The sequence below is a fragment of the Prionailurus viverrinus genome, unplaced genomic scaffold (genome assembly GCF_022837055.1).
Source record: "Prionailurus viverrinus isolate Anna unplaced genomic scaffold, UM_Priviv_1.0 scaffold_55, whole genome shotgun sequence".
In the NCBI taxonomy this organism is placed as follows: domain Eukaryota; kingdom Metazoa; phylum Chordata; class Mammalia; order Carnivora; family Felidae; genus Prionailurus; species Prionailurus viverrinus.
Window position 1 is genome coordinate 1,690,178 of NW_025927617.1, and position 25,054 is coordinate 1,715,231.

At 38.0% G+C, this 25,054-nt stretch overlaps 1 protein-coding gene across 5 annotated transcripts in view; it reads right to left on the bottom strand.

Annotated features, from left to right (window-relative positions):
• Positions 1 to 25,054, bottom strand: part of ZDHHC15 (zinc finger DHHC-type palmitoyltransferase 15) — a 357,936-nt gene that overhangs the window by 142,682 nt on the left and 190,200 nt on the right. Inside the window, exon 11 of one of the 5 annotated variants that reach the window (XM_047848207.1) lies at positions 18,584 to 18,637. The exons of the other annotated variants lie outside the window; for them this stretch is intronic. Within the exon in view, the coding sequence (XP_047704163.1) occupies positions 18,603 to 18,637 (35 nt within the window). The 3' untranslated portion in view covers positions 18,584 to 18,602. Of the gene's footprint in view, positions 1 to 18,583; positions 18,638 to 25,054 lie in introns of those variants that run through there. 5 annotated transcript variants of the gene reach the window in all.

Genomic DNA, 25,054 nt, shown 5'->3' on the forward strand with positions numbered 1-25,054 from the left:
CTCTTTTCCTTTAAAATCCTACATTCCCACATAAACCCTGCATACCATGGGAAGTGACCATAACAGTATGTGTACACTTCTTTCTAGTCATTAGTTCCCAGAGTTTGCGAAGTGTAGGGAAATGGACACAATGTGGAATCTGGAAGAACTTTGAGTTGCAACCTCTTCATGGCCTTACATAAGTCACTTTACCTCCTCAGCCTCAGCTTTTTCATCTGTAAAATAGGGCAATATTTTTCATTCACCGTATTTTTGTGATACTCCTACCCAAATTATGAGTATCCTCCAAGGTTCTGTCCTTTAAATTATCATTTTCTTTCTCCATTCATTTCCTTGTCCTCATCATATATGCATCTCAACATTACTTAGGTGATTCCAGATTTCACATTTATTTCCTTTCCCTAGCTTTACTTTCTTTCCCCCTTGATGATCTCCTACACCTCTCATAGGTTTAGCTGCCATCTCTATATGAATGATGCCCAGATCTCTCCAGTCACTGGGACTATTTCCAGTTATTAAAATGTCTCTTGCCTTTGATCCTTCCTCTTCATTTCTAGTGTTAGCGTCACTCATGAAACCATTGTGACACATGCCCAACTATCACTCTTTCTGCTTTTTGTCTCTCCGAATTTCAATTCATCCTGCATACTAGTAACTAATCTTTATAAAATTTGTCTTTAATTATATCAATATCACTTAATACCATAAAATTAATAGTGATTTCTTTTTTTTTAATTTTTCCTGTAGGGTAGGGGAGAGGGGAAAGTGGGTGATGGGCATTGAGGAGGGCACCTGTTGGGATGAGCACTGGGGGTTGTATGGAAACCTACTTGGTAATAAATTATATTTAATATAAAAAGAAATACATTTTTGATGTTTTTATTTATTTTTGAGAGAGACAGAGACAGAGTGCAAGCAGGGGAGGGGAAGAGAAAGGGAGACACAGAATCCGAAACAGGCTCCAGGTTCTGAGCTGTCAGCACAGAGTCTGACACAGGGCTTGAACTCACAAACTGTGAGATCATGACCTGAGCTGAAGTCAGACACTTAACAAACTGAGCCACCCAGGCACCCCATAGTGATGTCTTACTGTATCAAGTCTACAATGCCCTTTATCATCTGGCCATATCTTACCTAAGATTACCTCCCACAACCCACAATGTCCACCTTATACTTAGGATTGTATGGCTTTCTCCATGTTTTTACCACATTCATGTTATACTTCTTACCTGGAATGCTGTTTCCTTTTTTCTAGCATCTATCTAGATGTTACCCATCCAAATAACATCTAGCTTAAGTTCTGCCTCTTCCTCAAAACCTTTACCACTACAGCCCATTTGCTTTCCCCTTTATGGATATTCTCAGTGTTTAAGCATCACCAACAATCATACACTTGCCATGTGTACCACATAGTACTTAGCAAGGGGCTAAGCCTACATTAGGTATACAATTGCTATCATCACTTTTATGGCAATGTGCACATTATAAGTATTGTGTTAGACTTGTGTCCTTTTCCTATCCTTCCTTACAAGTGCAAATTCCTTGGGGGCAGAGGTCACTTTTATATATCTTTGTATCCTTCCACAGTACCTTGTTTGAGGTGTACCTTCAAGAAATGCTTTCTGAATTGAACTGATTGATTGAAGAACTTCAATATTTCAGGGAAATATACCAATTTAGAGCTCAAGGTTGGACTTTGCAAGTAAATTAGTAAGATGAACATCCATGATATTACTGCATGAGTTAAGTTTTTCAGGACCTGTGGGTATGGTCACTCCCTTCTTATCTAGAAGGGTGAGGAACAAATCGTTGGGAAATGTTTGCCTATCTATAGGGTAGCCCCTCCCTAACCTAGTGTGTTATGTTTGATACTTTCAGGGATGAGACTTAGAATTTCTACTCTCAAGTAAAGGCAAATGATGAGTGTGATAATAGTTTGTTTATAGGCTGGTGGTCAAAATGGTAGGTGTATGTGATAAGAGGTAGCAACTGGGTGTACTTAGAGGGAATACTTGATTAAAGAAATTTTGCCCAGAATATGGAAATCATATTTATAATGTGAGCTTACAGTAGCTGCATGGATATATTTCTTCCAAAATAGAAAAAAGAGCCATTTGGTTAAAGATATCTTGTGGTTATTCAGTTTGACTTTTGACTCCTCAGTACCAGAAAGGATTATAGAACATCACACCTTAGAGCTGAGGATAGCTTGGGGATCTTGCAGTTGAAAGTGAGGTCCAGAGGAGAGAATGGACTTTCCAAAACTCATGCATTGAATCCAGTGGCAAAGCTGGGAGATGATTCTCATGCCACAGCTTTACCCTTGTTTTTTCATCATTCTCTTTCTGATAATTCCTGAGATAATTTTTTTAAATGGACCTTAAAAAGGTTTATAAACTTAAAAGTAAATAGCAAAGGAGAGACACTGGGTGGTACAGTGGTTAAGGGTTTGGACTTTGGAGCCAGATTCTGTCATTTATTACCTATGTGACTTTGGGTTTCTCTATACTTCTCTTGAGTTTCCTCATCTATAAAATGGGGTTATTTAATATTTACAACTCATAAAATGACTATGACTCTTATATGTGACAATGCCTATAAATAACTTTGCATCAAATAGCCATTAAACAAATGATAATTGTACCCTTAGAACCGAACAACCATCTATATGCAACCTTCTTTTGATAGGGCTTCAGAGAATAATGAAATAAATGTTACAAGGTCTAAATCATAGAATTCCTATCCAGTCCTTTACCACCCAAAATCTTTGAAGGTTACTATCTTCATTGCATAGCTTGTGGTCTCATGCACTACTTGTGACTTACCTGTACCTTCTGCCTCTTCATTCCTTGCCACCAATCCAAATTCTATCTAATCTTCAAGGCCCAAATTCCACTTCCTCTGTAAAGACTTTTCTGACCAGTCTAGCCTGCAGGAATCACTCTTTGAATTGTATAGAACTTTATCGTTGTACCCATTTGGTCAACATTATATCCTGTATTGTGTTTTGTTAAGCAGTTTTTCAGGTATGGGTCTTATCTGTTAAAATACATTTAACAAATGTTAGTTACTCCCTCTACCCTGTCCTTTTCCTAAATATTCTTGGTCAACCAACCAGACATTCTTCCCTAGAATGGTACTAAATCCTGTATGTAGAAATGATAGAAAGTAGCCTTTCATAAGTATAACTCATTGGAAGATCAAGTTGGTAAAATGTTAGTATAGGACTATGTATTTTCAATTCCTATATAGAAAGCTGGTAAAGCTTTGGACCCTTCCACAGTTGGCCCTTCCACAGTTGGCCCTTCCTATTGACACTCTGCATGGGAATAAATAAAGCAATTGGGTACCCTGAAGGGGTATATTCTTTGAAGTAGAAAGCATGAATTTAACTTAGGGCCTTGCCTAAGTACTATGGTAGTATCTTAAAGTTCCTCATGCATGATCACAAATGTCTGGTTAGGCCCAAAGAACTATGTGATAAAGTAATTTTTTTTCTTTAAGCAAGATTCAATGGCTGTCTCAAACTGGCAGGTGATTGCACAGAATGTCACCCATAGATACCTCTAAACAACACAGTTCTTAATGTGAAAGGCCTCTTGTATGAGAATCAGAGCTTCTATATTCAGGATGTACTTGGAAAATTTGAATTCTGATGAAAAAGAAGGGCTCTTACCAATTCTCTCAGAAGGTCTAGAAATTAGAGCAATCTCTGACATACGATGGAAGTATGCTTTGATAGGAATATCAGTTTATCATCTTCCTAAAACAACATTTTCCTTACATCATGCCTCTGCACAAAAACCATCACTTGTTCCCCATCACCCATACAATAAATATCTTAGTCTTGTATCTAAGGTCCTACCCAATCTGGCACCAATTTACTTGTTGACTAATCTCACAATCATCTTCTATATGCAACCCTATTTTGCAAGGTTTTCAGAGAATAGAGAAATCAAGGTAACTAGGTCTCTGACTTTAAAGAGTTTCCATCCATTCCTCCACCATTCAAACTCTTTGCTGGAGGTAGGCTACTTTTTTTAAGTCCCCCTCACTTAGCTTGGGGTCTCATGTATTATAACCTATGACTTTCCATGCACTTTCTGTCTCTATTCCTTGTCACCAATTCAAATCCTATATAATCTTTAAGTCCCAAATCCTACCTTCTCTGTAATGCCTTTTGACTAGGCATAGGAATAATTCTCTCCTTTGAATTCTTGTAGCATAAACTTCAAGGTTCTACTTATTTGGTCAACAACATGCCTTATATTGTGCCTTGTAGGCAACTTTTCATATATGTGTCTTATCTCCCCAAATAAATGCAAAATACTTGAGTTTACAGACAATAATGCACAATGCATCTTATGATTCCAATGTCATAACATTAATATGTTCTCAGCAAATACTAGCTTATTTATTCTGGTTTTTTTCCCCTAATGGATTATTTGTTATGGAAGCAGAAACTACAAGATTGAAAATAAATCAGAAAACTCTTCTACTTGAGCAGTTACTAATTGTTTCATACAAAAACAGTTTTATCCAAACAAAACAGTATGAAATTGGGCTCTATATAAAACACATAATATGCTAGAGTTTAATTTAATATTTTTTTCTGGATAAGTACCCAGCATTTGATAAGGAAACTAATTTTTCCAAGCTCTGGATATCATGAACACCAGAAGATTGAATTAGCAAATTAAAGCAAAATTTTCTTTCTGTATTACAGAGATTTTTTCTTGATATCCTTCCTGAGATATACTGTATTGAAATTATTAAAATAGGGAGTTGGGGGGGGCGCCTGGGTGGCTCACTTGGTTGACTGACTGACTCTCGATTTCAGCTCAGGTCATTATCTGGCAGTTTGTGAGTTTAAGCCCCGTGTCAGGCTCTGCACTGACAGTGTGGAGCCTGCTTGGGATTCTCTGTCTATCTCTCTCTCTCTGTCCCTCCCCCACTCACGCTTTCTCTCTCTCTCTCTCTCTGTCGCTCCCTCTTAAAATAAATAAACATTAAAAAATGAAAATAAAATAAGGAGTTGGGTAGAAGATGGCAGTGGAGTAGGTGGACCCTAGGCTTGTCTTGTCCCTCAAACACAGCTAGATAACTATCAAATCATTCTAAATACTCCAGAAATCAACCTGAAGACTGACAGAGCAAACTTCACAACTAAAGGTAGAGAAGAAGCCACATCGAAGAAGGATGGAGATGTGGAGACATGGTTCAGGGGAGAAATGGATCTCAGGTGTTCCAGAGGGGAGGGATATGTGGTTGCAGAGAAGATCAAGAGAGAGTAGAGCACACAGGAAAACACACAAGGAGAATATTTCCTCAAAATCATTGGCTGGGAAAACAAGAGGGGCTGATTTTCATAAGTTCTTGTAACCTGTGGGGTTTAAAGCCTAGAGTTTTAAAGGTCAGCGGGTTTGGGTGGGATAGAGCCCAGAGGGAACTGTACTGCTCTTGGAGAGAATGCAGGCAAAAACCCAGAGGCAGAGAGCATGGAAACAGTGATCTGAAAAACACCTGGGACACACATGGGGGAGAATATTCACTGTTCTTAGAGCTTTCCTAACAGGCAGCATTCACAGAGATGCCTCTCAAGGGACAAGGGAGCTACCTGGCCTGATTTCCCTCCCTGGCCCCTCAGCATAAACACAGAACCACCTGTGGGAAACGCACAGCACTGACAGTGGCTGCCTAACTTGCTTACAGCAAGTCCCACATCCCTGTGTTCTGGCAAGGCTGCCCTTCTCAGTCAAGCTTGCCTCAGTCCCAGCATGGTGGGCCCCTTTCCCAGAACACCAGCAGAAACCCCTGCCCACACCATGTCTCCCAACAGAGAATTCTGAAGTTCTAGAGGAAGTAGTATTATGTCTCATTTAGCATGCAGATCAGAGTACATATACTTAAACTTTGCAACATTCTACTCAAGGACCAAACACTACTGACCATAGGCAAAGACAGTCTCGGCAGACAATTGGCCTATAGGATAAAGCAGCCAAAACACAACAGCAGAGTGCAGACAGCACACACCAAAGATGCTTCCTGAATCACCAGGTCCCAAACACTATGTGACTTCCTCATAAAGCCATTACTCTCAGTTTTTTTAACACAGACAAAGGCAGAGACTTAGACAAAATGCCAAGATGGAGGAATTTACCCCAAATGAAAGAAGAAGGCCATGGCCAGAGATGTAAGCAAAACAGATAAAAGTAACATGCCTTATGGAGAACCTAAAGCAATGATCATAAGGATACTCACTGGGCTTGAGAAAAGAATGGAAGACATCAGGAAGATCCTTGATAGGAAGACATCAGGAAGATTCTCAGAGGTAAAAGAGTTAAAAAAGAATCAATCAGAAATGCAGAATGTAATAAATTAGGTTGGAAGCAGGCTTGATGCAGTCAACAGCAGGTTGCAAGAAGCAAAAGAATGAATTAGTGATACAGAAAATAAAACACTGGAAACTGATGAAGGTGAACAAAAGAAAGAAGACTTATGCAACATGAGAATAGACTTAGGGAATTCACTGATTCCATCACATATGAAAATATTCATATAGGAATCCCAGAGGAAGAGAGAGTAAAGAGGGCAGAAAATTTATTTGAGGAAATTATAGCTGAAAACTTCCCTAATCTGGGGGAAGAAAACAGGCATCAACATCCAAGAGTCACAGAAAATTCCCAACAAAATCAACAAAAGCAGGCCAACACCAAGACATATCATAATTAAATTTGCAAAATATAGTGATAAAGAAAAATCTTAAAAGCAGCAAGAAAAAAAAGTCCTTAACTTTTAAGGGAAGAATGTTGAAGTTAGCTGGAAAGTTCTCAAAAATAACTTGGAAAGCCAGAAGGGAGTGGCATGATATATTCAAAGTACTGAATGCAAAAAATATCCAGTAAGCCCATCATTCAGAATAGAAGATAAAGAGTGTCTCAGACAAACAAAAGCTAAAGGAGTTTATAACCACTAAACCAGCCCTGCAGGAAATAATAAAAGGGACTATTTGAGGGGAAAGGAAAGACCAAAAGTGACAAAGAAAAGAACAGAAAACATGTCCAGAAATAACGAAAAAAAAAAAAAAACCAGGTAATAAAATGGCACTAAATACATATCTAGCAATAATTAAATGTAAATGGACTAAGTGCTCCAATCAAAAGACATAGGGTGTCAGAATGGATAAAAAAATAAGACCTATCTATATGCTGCCTACAAGAGACTCATTTTAGACCTAAAGACACATGCAGATTTAAACTGAGGGGATAGAGAAACATTTATCACACAAAGGGACGTCAAAAGAAAGCCAGAGTAGCAATACTTATATTAGACAAGCTGATATAAGACTTTAAACCAAAGTTATATCAGATTTTAAAACCAAAGACTGTATCAAGAGATGAAGAAGGGCAGTATATCATAATAAAGGGGACAACCCAATAAGAATATGTAATAATTGTAAATATTTATGGACCCAAAATGAGAGCACTCAAATGTATAAAGTAGTTAGTAACAAACATAAAAGAATGAATTAATAGTACAAGAATAGAAGGGGACTATAACACCCCACTTACATCAATGGACAGATCATCTATACAGAAAATAAAACAGGAAACAATGGCTTTGAATGACACACTGGACCCAATGGACTTAACAGATATATTCAGATATATGTCCTAAAAGAGCAGCATATACAATTCTTTCAATTCCATTTACACTTGCATCATAAAGAATAAAATACCTAGAGGTAAATTTAACCAAGAAGGTGAAAGGTCTGTACACTGAAAACTATCAGACACTAATAAAAGAAATTGAAGGCAGAAAAGTATGGAAAGATATTCCATGCTTATGGATTAGAAGAACTAATATTGTTAAAATGTCCATATTACCCAAAGCAATCTACAGATTCAATGCAACCCCTATCAAAATTACAACTGCATTTTTTCACAGAAATAGAAAAAGAATTAAATTTGTATGAAATTACAAAAGATCTTGAATAGCCAAGGTAATCTTGAGAAAGAACAAAGGTGGAGGTATCATGCTCCCTGTTTTCAAACTGTACTAGAAAGCTATAGTAACCAAAACAGTATGACATTGGCATAAAAATAGATACACAGATCAGTGGAAGAAAATTGAGAGCTCAGACCTAGACACATATGGACAATTAATTTATGACAAAGGAACCAAGAACATAAAATGGAGAGAGAATAGTCTCTTCAGTAAGTGGTGTTGGGAAAACTAGACAGCCACACACAAAGAAATGAAATTAGACCAATACCTTTCTCCATACACAAAAATTAATTCAAAATGGATTTAAGATTTGAACATAAGACCTGAAAACATTAAATTCCTAGGAGAATACATAGGTGGCAAAGTCTTTGACATCAGTCTTATTGATGTGTTTGGGGATTGATGACAAAGGCAAGGGAAACAAAATCAAAAATAATCAAATGGGACTACATCAAACAAAAAAGCTTCTGCACAGCTAAAGAATCATCATCAAAACAAAAAGGCAATCTACTGAATGGGAGAAGAGATTTGTAAATCATATACCCAAAAAGGGGTTAAAATTAAAATACATAAAGAACTCATACAACTCAACTGATCAAAAATGGACAAAGAATCTGAATAAACATTTTTCAAAAGAAGACATACAGGTGGACAACAGGCGCATATAAAGATGTTCAACATCACAAATTATTAGGGAAATACCAATCAAAACCACAATGACACATCCATCACCTCATACTTCTTAGAATGGGAATTATCAAAAAGATAAAAAATATCAAGTGCTGGAGAGGATGTGGAGAAAAGGGAACTCTTGTACAGTATTGGTGGGAATATAAATTGGTATAGCCACTGTGGAAATCAGTATGGAGATTACTCAAAAAATTAAGAGTATTTCTATCATATGATCTAGCTACTCCATTTCTGGGTATTTATCTGAGGAATATAAAAAGAGTAATTCAAAAATATATATGCGCCCCTATGTTCACTGTAGCATTATTTTCAATAGATAAGATGTGGATGAGGTGCCTGGCTGGCTCAGTCAGTAATGCATGCAAATCTTGATCTTGGGGTCATAAGTTCAAGTCCCATGTTGTGTATAGAGATTACTTAAAAAACAAAACAAAAATATGGAAACTACCTAAGTGTCCAATGATGGATGAATGGATAAAGAGAATGTGGTACACACACACACACACACACACACACTCACACACTGAAATAGTATTCATCCATAAATAAGAATGAAATTTCACCATTTGTGACAACGTGGATGAACCTTAAGGGTGTTATGCTAAGTAAATTAAGTCATACAGAGAAAGGGACATACCATATGATTTCCTTCATATGTGGAATCTAAAACAAAACAAAACAAAACAAATAAAACAACACAAAAACAAAGTCATAAATACAGAGAACAGATTGATGGTTACCAGATGGAAAGGGGGTTGGAGGGTGAGTGAAATAGGTGAAGGGGGTAAATTATATGAACAGTGGTAACTATGCTTTGGGTGGTAATCATTTTGCAGTGTACACAGATGTTGAATTATGATGCTATACATCTTAAAGTTGTATAATGTAATATACTAATTTTACCTCAATTAAAAAAAACTGACTTCATAAAAGTATTTCTTTTCATAGTATAATGCTGTATTAAAATAAGGCATGGATCTTATTTATTTTTTTAATGTTTCTTTATTTTTGAGAGAGAGAGAGAGAGCGAGAGTAGGGGAGGGGCAGACAGAGAGGGAGACACAGAATCTGAAGCAGGCTCTAGGCTCTGAGCTGTCAGCACAAAGCACAATGTGGGGCTCAAATTCATGATCCATGAGATCATGACCTGAGCCGAAGTCCATGCTTAGGCAACTGAGCAACCAGGTGCCCCGAGGCATGGATTTTAAAGAAGATAAAGACTTTATATAGTTTCAGACTGTGATATAACATTTTTACTTAACAGTTTATGGTTGCTGTAGTTTATTAATTTACATACATCTTAGAATATTTTGTATTATATAATGTATAAGTATATCATTTATAGTAAACAAAAATATATTTTGGGTTAGAAATCAAACCCTGATATTATTCCTAAAAAAAATTAAGCTCACATGTAATTTTAACTTATAGCACCTTGCCCAGTAATCTAAGGTTTTAAAAGCAAAAGGACTACTTGTATATGATAAGGTGTGTACAGAAAATGGGGGCAACTGAGGGTAACACAAGTCAACTGGACAAATAGTGTAGCATGAGAAATTTTGTTAGAGAAAAGTACAGTTTTATAATAGTTAAATTTGAGATATTGACTGGAAAGGGTAATAAAAGAGGGTTGTGCAATCTCTCAATATAAATTTTTAATTTTTTATTTTTACTTATTTTATGTTTTTAATATGAAATTTATTGTCAAATTGGTTTCCATACAATACCCAGTGCTCATCCCAACAGGTGGCCCCTCAATGCTCATCACCCATCCTCCCCTCCCTCCCACACCCCCATCAACCCTCAGTTTATTCTCAGTTTTTAAAAGTGTCTTATAGTTTGGCTCTCTCCCTCTAACTTTTTTTTTCCTTACCCTCCCACATGGTCTTCTGTTAAGTTTCTCAACTTCCATATATGAGTGAAAACATAGGGTATCTGTCTCTGCCTGGCTTATTTCACTTAGCATAATACCCTCCATTTCCATCCACATTGCTGCAAAAGGCCATATTTCATTCTTTCTCATTGCCACGTAGTATTCCATTGTGTATGTAAACCACAATTTTTTTATCCATTCGTCAGTTGGTGGACATTTAGGCTCTTTCCATAATTTAGCTATTGTTGAGAGTGCTGCTATAAACATTGGTGTACAAGTGCCCCTATGCATCAGCACTCCTGTATCCCTTGGGTAAATTCCTAGCTGTGCTATTGCTGGGTCATAGGGTAGTTCTATTCTTAATATTTTGAGGAACCTCCACACTGTTTTCCAGAGCAGCTGCACCAGTTTGCATTCCCACCAACAGTGCAAGAGCGTTCCTGTTTCTCCACATCCTCTCCAGTATCTATAGTCTCCTGACTTGTTCATTTGAGCCACTCTGACTGGCGTGAGGTGGTATCTGAGTGTGGTTTTGATTTGTATTTCCCTCATAAGGAGTGATGTTGAGCATCTTTTCATGTGCCTGTTGGCCATCTGGATGTCTTCTTTAGAAAAGTGTCTATTCATGTCTTTTGCCCATTTCTTCACTGGATTATGTGTTTTTTGGGTGTGGAGTTTGGTGAGTTCTTTATAGATTTTGGATACTAGCCCTTTGTCTGATATGTCATTTGCAAATATCTTTTCCCATTCTGTTGATTGCCTTTTAGTTTTGTTGATTGTTTCCTTTGCAGTGCATAAGCTTTTTATCTTCATGAGGTCCCAATAGTTCATTTTTGCTTTTAATTCCCTTGCCTTTGGAGGTGTGTCAAGTAAGAAATTGCTGCGGCTGAGGTCAGAGAGGTTTCTCCCTACTTTCTCCTCTAGGGTTTTGATGGTTTCCTGTCTCACATTCAGGTCCTTCATCAATTTTGAGTTTATTTTTGTGAATGATGTAAGAAAGTGGTCTAGTTTCATTGTTCTCCATGTTGCTGTCCAGTTCTCAGCACCATTTGTGAAAGAGACTGTATTTTTTTCCATTGGATATTCTTTCCTGCTTTGTTAAAGATTAGTTGGCCATACTTTTGGGGGTCCAATTCTGGGGTCTCTATTCTATTCCATTGGTCTACTTGTCTGTTTCTGTGCCAGTACCATGCTGTCTTGATGATTATAGCTTTGTAGTAGAGGCTAACTTATGGGATTGTGATGCCTCCCACTTTGGTCTTCTTCAATATTACTTTGGCTCCTGAGGGTCTTTTGTGGTTCCATATAAATTTTAAGATTGCTTGTTCCAGATTCGAGAAGCATGATGGTGCAATTTTGATTGGGATTGCATTGTATGTGTAGATAGCTTTGGGTAGTATTGACATTTTAACAATATGTATTCTTCCAATCCATGAGCATGCAATGTTTTTCCATTCTTGGTATCTTCTTCAATTTCCTTCATAAGCTTTCTATAGTTTTTAGCATATCCTTCTCAAGCTGTTCCAGAAAATAGAAAGGGAAGGAAAACTTCCAGACTCATTGTATGAAGCCAGCATTACTTTGATTCCCAAACCAGACAGAGACCCAGCAAAAAAGAGAACTACAGGACAATATATCTGATGAATATTGATGCATAATTCTCAACAAGATACTGGCAAACCGAATTCAACAGCATAGAAAAAGAATTATTCACCATGATCAAGTGGGATTCATTCCTGGGCTGCAGGGCTGGTTCAACATTTGCAAATCAATCAACGTGATACGTCACATTAATAAAAGAAAAGATAAGAACCATATGATCCTGTCAATGGATGCAGAAAAAGCATTTGACAAAATTCACCATCCTTTCTTAATAAAAACCCTTGAGAAAGTTGGGATAGAAGGAACATACTTAAACATCATCAAAGCCATTTATGCAAATCCCACAGCTAATATCATCCTCAATGGGGAAAAACAGTTTTCCCCTGAGATCAGGAACACGACAGGGATGTCCACTCTCACTGCTGTTGTTTAACATCGTGTTGGAAGTTCTAGCATCAGCAATCACACAACAAAAGGAAATCAAAGGCAGTAATGTTCTTTTTTTTTAAATTTTTTTTCAACGTTTATTTATTTTTGGGACAGAGAGAGACAGAGCATGAACGGGGGAGGGGCAGAGAGAGAGGGAGACACAGAATCGAAACAGGCTCCAGGCTCCGAGCCATCAGCCCAGAGCCTGATGTGGGGCTCGAACTCACGGACCTCGAGACCGTGACCTGGCTGAAGTCTGACGCCCAACCGACTGCGCCACCCAGGCGCCCCAGTAATGTTCTTTTTGAATAGAATCTCCTACTGCCATACCTTTGATGGAGGAAGAATATTCTAGGTGGATAGGTGTGATGATGGATGTGAAAAGTGATGGAGAAAAAAATCCTAAGAGGAGGTGGAAGTGTTGAAAAGAGAGCAGCTGGAGTCCCATAGAGATGGGAAATAATGTCAAGGAGGAAAATCTGGCTTAGATAATATACCATAAATATCTTAGATTTTATTTAGTAGGTGGTGAGATGTCAATAAAAGTGTTTGACTTAAAAATAAAATCCTTTGTATAATGTAGTGCTACATTATAAAGTACTCTGCTTGCCAGTACAAGACTCAGATATGAATTGTTTTTCCATTATGGAGATATTTCAAACCAGGTTAATTAGACCCTATATGACTCTGATTTTTTATATTTATTTTTAAAAATAATAATTAATTAATTATTTACATCCAAGTTAGTTAGCATATAGTGCAATAATGATTTCAGGAGGAGATTCCACTGATTCATCCCCTATCTATAACACCCAGTGCTCATCCCAACAAGTATCTTCCTTAATGTCCATCTCCCTACCCACAACCCCCCAGCAACCCTGTTGGTTTTGTTTTTAAGTCTCTTATGTTTTGTCCCCTTACCTGTTTTTATATTATTTTTGCTTCCCTTACCTTATGTTCATTTGTTTTGTATTTTGAATTCCACATATGAATGAAGTCATATTATACTTGTCATTCTCTGACTGACTTATTTCACTTAGCATAATACACTCTAGTTCCATCCATGTACAAATGGCAAGATTTCATTCTTTTTGATTGGTGAGTAATAATCCATTGTGTATATACACCACATTTCTTTATCCATTCATCCGTCGATGGACATTTGGGCTCGTTGCATAATTTGGCTATTGTTGATAGTACTGCTATAAACATTGGGGTGCATGTGTCCCTTCGAAACAGCATACCTGTATCCCTTGGATAAATACCTAGTAGTGCAATTCCTAGGTTGTACGGCAGTTTCATTTTTAACGTTCTGAGGAACCTCCATACTTTTTTCCAGAGTGGCTGCACCAGTTTGCATTCCCGTCAACAATGCAAAAGAGATCCTCTTTCTCCACATCCTCGCCAACATCTGTTGCTGCCTGAGTTGTTAATTTTAGACATTCTGCCTGGTGTGACGTGGTATCTCATTGTGGTTTTAGTTTGTATTTCCTTGATGATGAGTGATGTTGAGCATTTTTTTTCATGTGTCTATTACCCATCTGGATGTCTTCTTTGGTGAAGTGTCTATTCATCTCTTTAGCCCATTTCTTCACTGGATTATTTGTTTTTTTGGGAGTTGAGTGTGATAAGTTCTTTATAGATTTTGGCTACTAACCCTTTAGTGATATGTCATTTGCAAATATCTTCTTGCATTCTGTTGGTTGCCTTTTAGTTTTGCTGATGGCTTGCTTCGCTGTGCAGAAGCTTTTTATCTTGATGAGGCCCCAACATTTCATTTTTGCTTTTGTTTCCCTTGCATCCAGAGACGTGTTGAGTAAGAAGTTGCTGTGACTGAGGTCAAAGAGTTTGTTTGTTTGTTTGTTTGTTTGTTTGGTTTCTCCTCTAGGATTTTGATGGCTTCTTGTATTATGTTTAGGTCTTTCATCTTTTTTGAGTTTATTTTTGTGTATCATATAAGAAAGTGGTCCAGGTTCATTTTTCTGCATGTCCATATCCAGTTTTCTCAACACCATTTGCTGAAGAGACTGTCTTTATTCCATTGGATATTCTTTCCCGCCTTCTCAAATATTAGTTTGCCATATTTTTGTGGGTCCATTTCTGGGTTCTCCATTCTGTTCCATTGATCTGAGTGCCTGTTTTTGTGCCAGTACCATACTGGCTTGATGAGTATAGCTTTGTAATATAGCTTGAAGTCTGGGATTGTGATGCCTCCAGCTTTGGTTTTCTTTTTCAGCATTGCTTTGGCTATTCAGGGTTTTTCCTAGTTCCATACAAATTTTAGGATGGTTGGTTCTAGCTCTGTGAAGAATCTTGGCATTATTTTGATAGGAATTGCAATGAATGTGTAGATTGCTTTGGGTAGTATCGACATTCTAACAATATTTGTTCTTCCAATCCATAAGCATGGAATGGTTTTCCATTTTATTTTTGTGTCTTCTTCAATTTCTTTCATGAGCTTTCTATAGTTTTCAGTGTATAAATATTTCACCTCTTTGGTTAGGCTTATTCCTAGGTATTTTATAGATTTTGGTGTAATCATACATGGGATCGATTTCTTGATTTCTTTCTGTTCTTCATTATTGGTGTATAGGAATGCGAACAATTTCTGTGCATTGATTTTATATCCTGCCACTTTGCTGAATTCATCGATCAGTTCTAGGAGTTTTTTGGTGGAATCTTTTGGGTGCTCCATATAGAGTATCATGTTATCTGCGAAGAGTGAAAGTTTGACTTCCTCCTAGCCAATTTGGATGCCTTTTATTTCTTTGTGTTCTCTGATTGTTGAGGCTAAGACTTCCAATATTATGTTGAAAAACAGTGGCGAGAGTGGACATCCCTGTCTTGTTCCTGACCTTAGGGGGAAAGCTCTCAGTTTTTCCCCACTGAGGATGATAGTAGCGTTGGGTAGTTCATGTATGGCTTTTATAATCTCGAGATATGCTCCTTCTATCCCTACTTTCTTGAAGGTTTTTATCAAGAAAGGAGGTTGTATTTTGTCAAATGCTTTCTCTGCATCTATTGAGAGGATCATATGGTTCTTGTCCTTTTTTTTTTTTAATTTTTTTTCAACATTTATTTATTTTTGGGACAGAGAGAGACAGAGCATGAACGGGGGAGGGGCAGAGAGAGAGGGAGACACAGAATCGGAAACAGGCTCCAGGCTCTGAGCCATCAGCCCAGAGCCTGACGCGGGGCTCGAACTCACAGACCGCGAGATCGTGACCTGGCTGAAGTCGGATGCTTAACCGACTGCACCACCCAGGCGCCCCTTGTCCTTTCTTTTATTGATGTGATGAATCATGTTAATTGTTTGGTGGATATTGAACCAACCCTGAATCCCAGGTATAAATCCTGTTTGGTCATGGTGAATAATTTTTTTAATGTATTGTTGGATTTGGTTGGCTAGTATCTTGTTGAGCATTTTTGCATCCATGTTCATCAGGAAATTGGTCTACAGTTCTCCTTTTTAGTGGGGTCTTTTTCTGGTTTGGGGGTCAAGGTAATGCTGATTTCATAGAAAGAGTTTAGAAGTTTTCCTTCCATTTCTATTTTTTGGAACAGCGTCAAAAAAAGGTGTTAAGTCTTCTTTAAATGTTTGGTAGAATTCTCCTCAGAAGCCATCCAGCCCTGGACTCTTGTTTTTTGGGAGATTTTGGATTACTAATTCGATTTCCTTACTGGTTACATGTCTGTTCAAATTTTCCATTTATTCTTGTTTCAGTTTTGGTAGGTTATATGTTTCTAGGAATTTGTCCATTTCTTCCAGATTGCCCAATTTATTTGGTATAATTGCTGATAATATTATCTTATTATTGTTTGTATTTCTGCTGTGTTGGTTATGATCTCTCCTCTTTCATTCTTAATTTTTTTTATTTGGGTCCTTTCCTTTCTCTTTTTGACAAACCTGCATAGGGGTTTTTCAATTTTGTTAATTCTTCAAAGAAGCAGCTCCTGGTTTCATTGATCTATTCTACTGTTGTTTTGATTTCAATAGCATCAATTTCTGCTCTAATCTTTATTATTTCCTGTCTTCGGCTGGTTTTGGGTTTTCTTTGCTGTTCCTTTTCCAGCTCTTTAAGGCATAAGGTTAGGTTGTGTATCTGAGACCTTTCTTCCTTCTTTAGGAAGGCCTGGATTGCTATATACTTCCCTCGCATGACCACTTTTGCTGTGTCCCAGAGGTTTGGGGCTGTGGTGTTATCATTTTCATTGGTTTCCATGCACTTTTTAATTTCCTCTTTAGCTTCTTGTTTAGCCCATTTATTCTTTAGTACGATGTTCTTTAGTCTCCAAGTGTTTGTTGTCTTTCCAAATTTTTTCTTGTGGTTGATTTCGAGTTTCATAGTGTTGTGGTCTGAAAACATGCACGGTAGGATCTCGACGTTTTTGTACTTGTTGAGGGCTTATTTGTGTCCTAGTATGTGATCTATTTTGGAGAATGTTCCATGTGCACTTGAGAAGAATGTGTATTCTGCTCCTTTAGAATGAAATGTTCTGAATATACCTGTTAAATCTATTTGGTCCAGTGTGTCATTCAAAGCCATTGTTTCCTTGTTGATTTTCTGATTAGATGATCTTTCCATTGTTGTCAGTGGGGTGTTGAAGTCTCTTGCTATTATGGTATTGTTATCAATGAGTTTCTGTATGTTTACAATTAATTGATTTATATATTTGGGTTCTTTCACAGTGGGGGCATAAATACTTACAATTGTTAGATCTTCTTGGTGGATAGAGCCCTTAATGATGATATGATGCTCTTCTTCATCTCTGTTACAGTCTTTATGTTAAAATCTAGATTGTCTGATATAAGTATGGCTACTCCAGCTTTCTTTTGGCAACCATTAGCATGATAAATGGTTCTCCATCCCCTAACTTTCAACCTGAAGGTGTCCTCAAGTCTAAAATGGGTTTTTATAGGCAGAAAATAAATAGATGGATTTGGTTTTTTATCAATTCTGATAGTTGTATCTTTTGATTAGAGTATTTAGTCCATTTACATTCAGCATTATTATTGAAAGATATGGATTTAGTGGCATTGTGTTATTGTAGGTTTCATGCTTGTAGTGATGTCTCTGGACCTTTCTAGTCTTTGTTGCTTTTGGTCTTTATTGGTTTGTTTCACTTTTTCTTCCCTCAAAGGATCCCCCTTAACATTTCTTGCAGGGCTGGTTTAGTGGTCATGGACTCCTTTAGCTTTTGTTTGTCTGGGAAATGGTGATCATGAACTCCTTTAGTTTTGTTTGTCTGGGAAATTTTTTATCTCTCTTTCTAGTTTGTGTGACAGCCTTGCTTGATAAAGAATTCTTGGCTGCATATTTTTCTGATTCATGACATTGAATATATCCTGCCACTCCTTCCTGGCATGCCAAGTTTCTGTGGATAGGGCTGCTGTGAACCTGATCTATCTTCCCTTGTAGTTGAAGGACTTTTTTTTCCCCTTGGTGCCTTCATGATTCTCCCCTTGTCTGTGTATTTTGTGAATTTGACCATGATATGCCTGGTGGATTTTTGTTGAATCTAATGGGAGTCCTCTGCTTCCTGGGGTTTGATGTCTGTGTCTTTCTCCAGTTAGGAAAGTTTTCTGCTATGATTTTCTCACATAACTCTTCTACCCGTTTTTCTCTCTCTTTATCTTCTGGAACCCCTATGATTTGGATGTTATTACTTTCTAATGAGTTACCAAGTTCTATAATTGTTATATCATTCTCTTTTGCCTTAGTTTCCATCTTCTTTTTTCCGCTTCATTATTCTCCATAAGTTTGTCCTCTATATCACTGATTTGCTTCTCTGCTTCATCAATCCTTGCCTCCATGGTATCCATTTGAGTTTGCATCTCAGTTATAGCATTTTAAATTTCATCCTGACTAGAGTTTACTTTTTTTATCTCTGCAGAAAGGGATTCTATGCTTTTTTCAACCCCAGCTAGTATTCTTATTATCGTGCTTCTAAATTCTGGTTCAGACATCTTGCTTGTATCTGTTGATTAAGTCCCTGGCTGTCATTTCTTCCAGTTTTTTCTTTTGAGGTGAATTCCTTCATTTTTTCATTTTGGAGGAAGAAAAATATTTAAAAAATTAAAAATAAATAAATAAAAATTAAAAACAACACAAAAAATCAAATAAAGGTTGCTAGATCCTGGGTGTTTTTTGATCTGGTTGCTGAAAGAAACTTGATATAACAGAGAAAAAAGGGAAAGAAAAGAAAAAAATGAAAAGTTTGAAAATTAAAAAAATGAATATAATAAAGTATAATAAAATTAAATGATGAATGTAAACTAGAACAAAAAATTTCACAATAAAAGTAAAAATATAGTAGGAAACATTAAAGAAATATCTCTTATAAAAATGGAAAATAAAAATAATTCATTTTTTTTCTCTTTTCTTTTCTTACTCCTGAATACAGAAAGAGAAAAAAAATGAATAGATGGACCAGTGAACAGACTGAAATACGATTTAAATGACATCCAGTTTCCCCTAAAAGTCAAACTATGAAGGACTTTATAGTCTGTAAACCAAGCAGGTGGAGAAGCTTGTGGTTTTCCTCTAGAGTGGGGCTGGTGCAGTGGATGGAGCTTGGTGCAATGGCTCCATTCTCCACTAGATGGTGCTGCTTAGCTTAATGGGTTGGATATTTGTGGTGCATGTATGCATGTATGCACATGCTTGGGAGCAGTGAAGATGGCGTCCCCTAGCTACCCAGTCTCTAGTATCAAAACTCTGTGCTCTCACCCACTGGCAACCAAGCACCCCTCCTTTGTCTCCTGCTTCTGTCCACTGCCCGCTTCTACACTGTCTGTAACCAAGCTGTCAGCCTGCCACGTGGCACCTCCCTCCAGAGTTTTATCTCAGATGGGGCTGTTTCCAAACCCCTCACTTTTGAGGGCCCTGCAGCTTTGACCCACTCAGATCCTCTGGGGGAGGGTCTCACCGAACAATGGCTGGGTTCCAGTCCACCCCCAGGAACATTCACGTGACTGTGCTGCTGCAGATGCCCAGAGACTGCGGCCAGGTACCAGCCTGCCCCAGAAAAAGTGCAATCGTGTAGCAGCAGTGTTTCAGGGATTATGGTAAATCACAGCACACATTTGGTGACAGGTTTCACAGCCCCTTACTGTCCTTGTTCCAATACCAGCAAATGTGGCTGTTTTCAGGGGTCCTCTGGGACCTTTGCCTGTGGGGAGGCTGCACAGCCTCTACCAAATGTCCTCTCAGCAGTGGAACCTCCTTTCCCTGTGTGGCTCAAGGACCACTCAGATCTCACTTTCTGCTCCTGCGGACTTGCCCTTCCCACCAGAGCTCCACCAGGTATCGAGATGTGGAATTTCAGATTCTATGCTCCCCTGTTTACAGTCTTAATGGTATTTAAATTCTCTCCTTCTCTTGTTAAGTCCCTTATGGGTGTTTCCACTCTTTCTCTTTCTCTCCAGCTGCTTTTCAGGGAGTGCTTTTCCTGTACTCTTCCCCCTGATTCCATCCTCTCTCCACAAGCAAAAAAAGCTCCCTACCCTCCATGGCTTCTCTCTCCTCCAGTTTACCTCTCCACGCCATGTACTTGGTGAGTTCTGTGGTTCGAGTTGTGCAGATTGTTGTGTTAATACTGAGATCAATTTTCTAGGTGTGCTAGATGGTTTGGTGTGGATCTAGCTTCACTTCAGGGATGAGAGAAGCAAAAAGCTTCCATGTTGCTCTGCCATATTGGCCCCTATCCATCTCTGATTTTTATTAGAGCTTGCTTTTTTTAAACAAAACTAAAAGTTCTTACTACTTTTTTTTGAGGGGGGGCAGAGGGAGAGGGAGAGAGAGAATCTTAAGCAGACTCTACACCCAGCACAGAGCCTGACATGGGCTCAGTCTCACAACTGTGAGATCACGACCTGAGCTGAAATCAAGAATTGGATACTTAACCAACTGGGCCATCCAGGTGCACCAAGTTCTTACTACTTGTAACTGCTGTAACTAAAAGTCTGTTCAAAAAGAGTGATAGTTGGAGCTAAGATGGCAGCATAGCAAGAGGACCCTAGGGTTGTCTTATCCCAGGAACATAACTGGATAGCTATCAAATCATTCTAAATACCCCATAAATCAACCTGAAGACTGACAGAACAAACTGCACAACTTAATGGAGAGAAGTCACATCAAAGAAGGTAGGAAGTGCAGAAATGTGTTTTGAGGGAGAAACACATTTCTCTGCAGGTGCTGCAGAGGGGAGAGACTGATGGCCACAGAGAAAGAGCAGAGAGAGAGGAACACACAGAGTAGTGCATAAGAACACGTTCACAAAGTCATTGTCTGGGAAAATGAGAGGGGTTGAGTTTCATGAGTTCTTGTAACCACTGGGGCTTAAAGACAAACTAGAGTTTGTCTTTTAAAGGTTTTTATTTTCAGGTTGGTGGGCTTAGCTAGAATAGAGCCTTGAGGGCCCTACACTGCTCCTGGAGAGAAGGTAGGCAAACAACCTAGAGGCAGATGGTATGGAAATAGTTATCTGAAGAATACCTGTGGCACACAGAGGAGAATTGTTTGCTCTTCTTGAAGTGCATTCTTTAGAGGTAGCATTCACAGAGATGCCTCTCCAGGGACAAAGGAGCCTGTGGATGCATTTCCCTCTCCCATCCCTTGGCATAAGTGCAGAGCCACCTGAAGTAAGCAGCTCAACCCTGACACTGGCTGCCTAACCTGGTTATACCAATTCCCACACCCTGCACTCTGGCATGACTGCCCTTGTGGGTCAAATCTGCCTCAGTTCCAGCATAGTGAGAAACTTTCCTAGAAGACCAGTGAGAGACCCCTGCTCATACCACATCCCTATCCCTAAAGCCTGGACTTTTAAAAGTCACCAGTCTTGCTGGGAGAGAGCCCAGAGGGCACTGAGCTGCTCTTGGAGGGAAGGCAGGCAAACAACCCAGAGGCAGACAGTGTGCTTTCCTGAGAGCAGTGGGGCATGAAGACTCCTATCTGGGGACAAAGAGGCTGGCTGGTACCATTTCCCCCCTTGCCCCTCAGCCTAAACACAGAGCCACATGTGGTAAACAGCAGAGAACCAATAGTGGTTGCTTAATCTGCTTATTCTAAGTCCACACCCTGTGCTCTGAAAGTACTGCCCCACTCAATCTAGTCTGCTCCAGTCTTAGAACAATGCCCCCCCCAGCACATCTCTTAACTACAGAGTTCTACAGGGCTTCAGTTCTAGTGTAAGTAGTATCAGGTCTCATTTCACAAGCATACCAGTGTACACCTAGTTAAAACTCACCACATTCTGGCCAAGTACCAAATTGTGACCACTTCCAGCAAGAAGAGACTCTGTAGAAGACTGGCTTGAAGGACAGAATAGCCAAAACCCAGAAGCAGAGTGTACACAGCACACAGCAGACACTCCCTGAAGTGCCAGGCCCTGGACACTCTATGACCTCTTCTTTATAAAGCAATTACTCTCAAGAGCAGGAAACGTATTGGGCTCTTCTAACAACAGAAGAAGACAGAGCCTTAGACAAAATGCAAAGACAGAGGAATTCATCCCAAATGAAAGAATAAGATAAGGTCACAACCAGAGATCTAAGAAAAACAGAAAAATAACATGCCTGATGGAGAATTTAAAGCAACAATCATAAGGATACACACTGGGCTTGAGAAAAGAATTGAAGATTCAGGGAGCTCCATAATGCAGAGATAAAACAGTTAAAAAACAGTAAAATATGAAAAATGCAGTAACTGAGATTAGAATCAGACTTGATGCAATGAACATAAGGATGGAAGTAGCAGAGGAATGAATAAGTGATATAGAAGATAAAGGAAAATAACGAAGCTGAACAAAAGGGAGAAAGAAGACTTATGCAACACAAGGATAGACTTCATGAACTCAGTGACTCTACCAAATGTAAAAACATTCATATTATAGGAGTCTCAGAAGAAGAGAGAGAAAGAAGAAGAAAAGACAGAGAAAGAAGAGAGAAGAGAGAGAAAAGGGTTCAGAAAATTTTATTTGAAGAAATTATAGATGAAAACCTCCCTAATCTGGGGAAGGAAACAGACATTGAAATTGAGGAGGCACAGAGAACTCCTGTCAAAATCACCTAAAGCAGGCCAACAACAACACATATAGTAATTAAACTTGTAAAATACACTGATAAATAAAAAAAACTTAAAAGCAGCTAAACAAAATAAGTCATTTACTTACAAGGGAAGACCCATAAGGCTAGCTGGATATTTCTCAACAGAAAGGTGGCAAGCCAAGACGGGAGTGGTAGGATATATTCAAAATGCTGAATGGGGGAAATCTGCAGCCAAGAATACTCTATCCAGCAATCCTATCATTCAGAATAGAGGAGAAATAAAGACTTTCCCAGAAAAACAAAAACTAAAGGAGTTCATGATCACTAAACCAGCCCTGCAAGAAATATTAAAGGGTACTCTTTGAGTGGAAAGGAAAGACCAGAAGTGACAAAGATAGGGAAGGGACAGAGAAAATCTTCAGAAACAATAAAAAAACAAGTAATAACATGGCAGTAAATACCTACCTATCAATACTTACTCTGATTATAAATGGACTAAAAACCTTAATCAAAAATAGGATGTCAGGATGGATGAAAAAACGAACCCACCTATAAGCTACCTACAAGAGACTCATTTTAGACCTAAGGACACTTGCATATTGAAAATGAGGGAATGGAGAAACATTTATCATGGAAATGAACATCAAAAGAAAGTTGGAGTAACAATATTCATATTGAACAAACTAGATTTTTAAAAAAAGACTACAACAAGTGATGACGAAGGGCACTATGTAATAATAACTGGGACAGTTCAACAAGAGTATACAACAATTGTAAATATCTATACACCTAACATGAAAACACTCAAATGTATAAAACAGTTAATAACAAACATAAAGGAACTAATTCATAATAATACAATAATAGTAGGGGACGTTAACACCCCACTTACATTAATGGACAGAGCATCTGTACAGAAAAGAAACCAGGAAACAATGGCTATGAATGGCACACTGGATCTGATGGACTTAACAGATATATTCAGAACATTCCATCTTAAACAACAGAATACATATTCTTCTCAAGTGTACATATGACATTTTCCAGAATAGATCACTTATTAGGCTTCAACAAGTACAAAAGGATTGAGATCATACCATGCATATTTTCTGACCATAACACTATGAAACTTGAAGTTAACCACAAGAAAAGACCTGGAAATACCACAAATATATGGAGGTTAAACAACATGCTAGTAAACAATGAATGGGTCAACAAGAAAAGCAAAGGGGAAATAAAAAATACATGGAAACAAATGAAAATGAAAATGTAATGGTCCAAACCTTTGGGATGCAGTGGAAAGCACTCCTCAGAAGGAACATATAAGGTATGGTATGGTAGGCAATACAAGCCTACTTCAAGAAGCAAGAAAAATATCAAATTAACAACCTGACCTTACATCTAAAGGAGCTAGAAAAACAAATGAAGCCTAAAGCCAGCATAAGAAGGGGAATAGTAAAGATTAGAGCAGAAATAAATGATATAGAAAATGAAAAAGCAATAGAACAGATCAATGAAGCCCAGAGCTGGTTCTAGGAAACAATTAATAAAATTGATTACCCCCCTAGCCAGACCTATCCAATAGAATAGTAAAAGAACACAAATAAATAAAATCACAAATGAGAGAGAGGAGAAATAACAACCAATACCACAGAAATACAAATAATTATGAGAATACTACGGAAAATTATATGCGAACAAATTGGATAATCTGGAGGAAGTCGATAAATTCCTAGAAACATATAAACCACCTAAAGTAAAACAGGAAGAAATAAAAAAAAACTTGAGCAGACACAACCACCAAATACATTGAATCAGTATATAAAAATCTCCCAACAAACAGAAGTTCACAGCCAGATAGCTTCACAGATGAATTCTACCAAACATTTAAGGAAAAGTTAGTATCTATTCTTCTCAAACTATTTCAAATGATAGAATTGGAAGGAAAACTTCCAAATTCATTCTATGAGGCCAGCATTACCCTGATACCAAACCCAGAAAATATTGATTAAAAAAGAGAACTACAGGCCAATATCCCTGATGAACATGGATGCAAAACTTCTTAAAATACTAGAAAATAGAATCTGACAGTACATTAAAAGAATCATTCACCACAATTAAGTGGGATTTACTCCTGGGCTGCAAGGGTGGCTCATTATTTGCAAACCAATCAACATTACACACTACATTAATAAAAGAAAGTATAAGAAACATATGATCATTTTAATAGATACAGAAAAAGCACTTCACAAAGTACAATATTAATTCATGTTAAAAACCCTCAACAAAGCAGGTTTAGAGGTAATATACCTGAACATAGTAAAGGCTATATATGAAAATCCCACAGCTAATATCATCCTCAATGGGGAAAAACTCAGAGCTTTTCCTCTTTTGTCAGGAAC